General features: G+C 32.9%; 2 protein-coding genes across 2 annotated transcripts in view; both read left to right on the top strand.

Annotated features, from left to right (window-relative positions):
- Positions 1-2,541, top strand: part of LOC109584583 (uncharacterized) — a 5,196-nt gene extending 2,655 nt beyond the window's left edge. Inside the window, exons 10-18 of the mRNA XM_020000372.1 lie at positions 25-88; positions 303-398; positions 1,088-1,256; positions 1,318-1,456; positions 1,508-1,615; positions 1,660-1,800; positions 1,851-2,192; positions 2,242-2,358; positions 2,409-2,541. Coding sequence (XP_019855931.1) covers positions 25-88; positions 303-398; positions 1,088-1,256; positions 1,318-1,456; positions 1,508-1,615; positions 1,660-1,800; positions 1,851-2,192; positions 2,242-2,358; positions 2,409-2,483 — 1,251 coding nt within the window. The 3' untranslated portion in view covers positions 2,484-2,541. The remainder of the gene's footprint in view (positions 1-24; positions 89-302; positions 399-1,087; positions 1,257-1,317; positions 1,457-1,507; positions 1,616-1,659; positions 1,801-1,850; positions 2,193-2,241; positions 2,359-2,408) is intronic.
- A 171-nt stretch (positions 2,542-2,712) lies between these two features.
- On the top strand, positions 2,713-4,671 carry LOC105313874 (gamma-aminobutyric acid type B receptor subunit 1-like). The gene is made up of 8 exons (XM_011407645.2): positions 2,713-2,990; positions 3,119-3,253; positions 3,301-3,471; positions 3,512-3,619; positions 3,835-3,900; positions 3,943-4,122; positions 4,180-4,455; positions 4,508-4,671. The coding sequence occupies exons 1-8, from the start codon at positions 2,718-2,720 to the stop codon at positions 4,652-4,654; spliced, it is 1,356 nt and encodes a 451-aa protein (XP_011405947.2). The 5' UTR covers positions 2,713-2,717; the 3' UTR covers positions 4,655-4,671.
- The last annotated feature ends 9 nt before the right edge of the window (positions 4,672-4,680 follow it).

Genomic DNA, 4,680 nt, shown 5'->3' on the forward strand with positions numbered 1-4,680 from the left:
CTAATCCTCATTGATAAACAATAGGGATCATATGATTTTGATAAAAATCAAGGAAAACTGGGATCATCCATTGTAACTCAATTTACAGGTAAATAGTCATGTCACAATCTAAATGCTAAAACTTTAATCATCACTCCCTAGACATTCCATGTATTGCATTAGTAATATAAACCTACATAGCATAGTAACTTTGTTTATGTAATTGTACTAGCTATGATAAGTTATTGTGAGGTGTAGCATTTAATTATAGTTTGTGTGTACAAAAAATAGCTATAATGCACATAACTACATATTTCCTTTAGGTGGAAAAGAGTGCATCATAGGCTATTATGACTCAACTAACAGCACTAACTTGCAGGAATGTGACACTGAGTTTTGCTGTAATGTGACATGGAAAGGTATGACATGCTAATACAAATGTGACTGTATATGCATGTATGTACATGCACTGTTATCAGACATGGGGTCAAGCACTAGGAAATGTGCTTAAACACAAACACAAGCACTTAAATGTGTTAGAAGTACCAGCACAAGCACAATCTATAGCTTTAACATAAGTGCTTAAGTACAAGAACAAGCATTCTCCAGAGTGCTTAATTACATTAATAAGTACTAGATATTCAATAAGTGTAGAAATAAAGTAAAATTACAATTATAGTTAATTTACTATTGCATCTAATAAACACTAACTCTGTGAGTTGTTCATAATAAATGGAAACAGCAGAGAGCTTTGGAGTGATACCACTAATGGTGATGCCATTACCGTTCTTCAAGTTAACATGCAATCACACAATGTGCTACGAAACTTGTATACTACATGTACATGTACATGTAGTGGTACATGTACATGACATCAACATGTACATGACATCAACATGTACATGTAGATGTACACTATTCGTTTGTAATTTTTGCTATACTTAAAAGCACTTTTGTAAATTTTTAAAAGTAATTAAGTACAAGTACAAGGCACATAGATTATATTGAAAAGGCACTTGTAAGCAGCATTAAGTACTTAGGAAGCTGTGCTTATTTGTGCTTAAGTACAAGCACCAAGTGCTTGACCCCATGCCTGACTGTTATGTAGGATGTAATCAACCAATGGATGGATTGTGTCCTAATGGCTCATGCACTTGCAGGCAACCTTTTGATAGCAGCATAATGACATCTTACATTTCTATAACAGTGCTCTTAAGCATTGGAGTTGTAATCAGTATGCTCCTACAGATTTATAATTATCATTTGAGAAATAACAAGTAAGAAGTACCTTCATAATGTCATGCTGTTACAAAAATTGATGAATTACTATTTCAATAGATATTTTAAAGGGTCATCACCCATTCTAAATGCTATCATTACATTTGGCTGTACATTGGGATATGCTAATGGTTACTTGTTTCTTGCTAATTATTACATAGGAATGACTGGTAATGGAAACCTAAAACCAATATGCAATGTAAGTATTGTAAATAAATGTCATTTCTGTGATTAAATAATGTGTTGATAGGTGACAGTATCATTGTTCTGGCTCTCACAGTTACTGATCAACTCAACCATATTAATGAAAAACTGGAGAATTTTCCGAATATTTCACAACCCATCACAGAAAAATAGAGTAATGCTTTTCCTTTAAATTTATGTATATATATTTTTCTATAGAATAATCTATCGAATGTGAAGCTATTTCTTGGAATAGGTGTCACCTCTGCTCCTGTAATTGTGGCACTGACAGTAATTCAACTAATAAAACCTTTAGAAGTGCATCAAGCTTCATTTAAGAACTACCATTGTCCTGGCTTTGTGAGTTATTTATTCTACAATAAAAATTATACAACTACTCTCTTGTATAGCCTGATAACATAGAAGCATCACTCGTAGAAGATCATTGCATTGTATCACTAACATTAAGATGGGATGCTTTGATTTTATTTTACATCATCTTTCTCTTAATCATAATCATTTTCCTGGGGTCTTTTAACTGTCGTATACCAGGGCATTTTAAGAATGAGGGAGAATTGGCCATTCTTGCAGGAGCTATGACTCTATTGCTATTTATTGTTTATATGGCAATTACTCTTGTATTGTCTAATGGCAACCCTGAGTCTATAATGATTAAAGATCAGCTGGCTTATGCTGGTGGATTCGTACTGGCTTATAATTCATTTATTTTGTTTGCCTTGTATGGATCTAAGGTATGATACAGTTCATAATGCTTGTAATATGCAGACTGTTTAATCATAGGCTATCCTGCTATTTAGAGACAAAAAAGTAAAGCCAGTGAAAAGAAAATCAACCATAAGAAGGAAGTTTAGTGACTTACATGATGAAATCTTTACGCTGAAACGCCAATTGGAAAAGGTTAGTTATTATATGAAATTCAGGATAGTTTATTTACAAAATCATTGCAGATGGATGCTAGCCGCCCCATTAAACAGTTGAATTCTTCGAGTAATTTAATCCCAAATTTCACTTTTGAAGATTAATAAATTTACTACTTTTTCTGTTTTGTTGCTCATATGTAATAATAATTGATCAAATAGATGTTTTTTTAATACTAAATTTAACCTGAGGGGCTCCATTTTGCTGCTTGTCGTGCCAAATCCCTTAAATCATTGAAATCATAGATCAGCCTGCAGAAGTCTTACTTGACACGTGTTAGCACGTGGGCAATCTATTCTACGCCCAGTCACGTGATATGGTATTAATAGCACCGAGCAATGTCTGCATCAATGTTTTGGCAGCAACTGCTTCTCCTTCTCTTCTTTAATGTGGCAAGGACCCAGAGCTCCTACCTTAACTGTAGTATAGACACAAGATATCCTCTTCTTTTCGTTGGATTCTTTCCCTGTCTCAACCAATGGGATGAAGTAGGAGACTGTGATAGGCTAGCCCTCACTGCAGTGGAAAGAGCTATAGCAGAAATCAACCAAGACACCAACATATTGAAATGCTTTGAAATAAAACTATTAGCTCTAAAAGACCTAGTGCAGGTAAAACTTTCATGTGCCATTTAGCTGTAGATTGTTAGAATACCAAATGCTTTACATTGCCCCTGGGTCAGCAGCCAGAAAAATTTTAATTCCTGATTTAATTTTATTAAACTTACGAACACTTACAGGAAACAACTGAACTAATTGAGCTTCTGTATAATAAACATGATGGTCAGCCTATTCATGGTGTTATTGGACCATACCATACTGAAAGTGCTAAAATGTTTGCTTATATTTTTGGACATTATCTGAGTACATTACAGGTATCAAAAAGTAACCATACAAAATAATCATTGTAGCGATTGTGTAGGTTTCTTATTCAGTGACTAGTGTATTACTTGATGACAATCACAGATATCCTTATTTTCACACTACGATTCCAAATGATGAGTATTTTAGTGTTGTTATAAGTAAGCTACTGGATTACTTTGATTGGCAGAGAGTGGCCATTATATCAGCATTTGATGAACAAAGTGCCTTGGTAAGACTCACTCTCACTTTCTCATTTTGAAAATGAATAGGTTTTACAGTCACTGTTTAGAGTACTTGCCCATCACAATAAGCATCTTCATATTTTTGACTCTGTCAAAGACTTGGTCTCTGCCAAACTTGTTCTAAAATCTACAAAAGTAAATGACTTATATATAAGTTGTATAGTAATAATAAAAAAATAAATAAAATAAAACTGAAGTAACTATGATATATATAACATAGCAGTAATATTCTTTAATGGTATAATAGACTATACATTTATTTTGTCCATTCATGAATGGAATGTTTGGTTTGGCTTACTTCCTATTCCATCACTGGCTTCAAGTATGATATTTATTAATTTTACATGTAGGCGGAAGATTTTAGAATATTTATTACTGTCATGGATCCAATAGATGCCAGAAATTTGCTTTGTCAGGTACAACTGATTTGTCTATGATGGCCAAATCTGAACTTTTAGGCATATCGAGCTGGCCTCACTACTGCTAATCATGTATGGATATTGCATGGTATGAATACTCCTGATTGGTGGACAGTAAATACTACTACTCATGATTGTACCAGCATTGAAATGAATGATGCTATTGGATCAGTCTTGTTTGTTGACATTCAATCATCTACTTTTACTAATATAAACCAAGTAAGCTTATTTCTTTATTATACAATCTTAATTGCTAGCACAATGTTTTTTCAAAAGGACAAAAGAAACACTATATCGAAAATTTTAAACAACGATGGATCACTAACAGAAACTGAATTTTATTCTCTCTTACATTCAAAAGTATTTAATGCTTATGATGCTGCTAGAATACTTGCTCTAACGTGGAATGTGACTATTAATAATTATACCACAGAGGAATTACATAATCTTCTAAATCAATCCTGGAAGATTTCAAATGAAGAGAGATACAATCTAGTGGAAACACTTCAATACAATTTAGTTAATAATATCAGTCCATACACTGGATTAGCTGTAAGATAATGAGTAATAATACTAATGTTATAATGATACTTTTATAAAATAGGGAGTATATGATTTCAGTAGTGATCAAAGTAAACTTGGTTCAGCTATCATAACACAAATTACAGGTTGCATGTTTATTCTATGCATGTATAGCTGTATGTACCTACATGTTATGTATATATTAGCTATTACAATTATTTTATTATGAGGATATGATATTAGATAGTGTGCTTA

Source organism: Amphimedon queenslandica, unplaced genomic scaffold, assembly GCF_000090795.2.
Source record: "Amphimedon queenslandica unplaced genomic scaffold, v1.1 AMPQUscaffold_13195, whole genome shotgun sequence".
NCBI lineage: Eukaryota > Metazoa > Porifera > Demospongiae > Haplosclerida > Niphatidae > Amphimedon > Amphimedon queenslandica.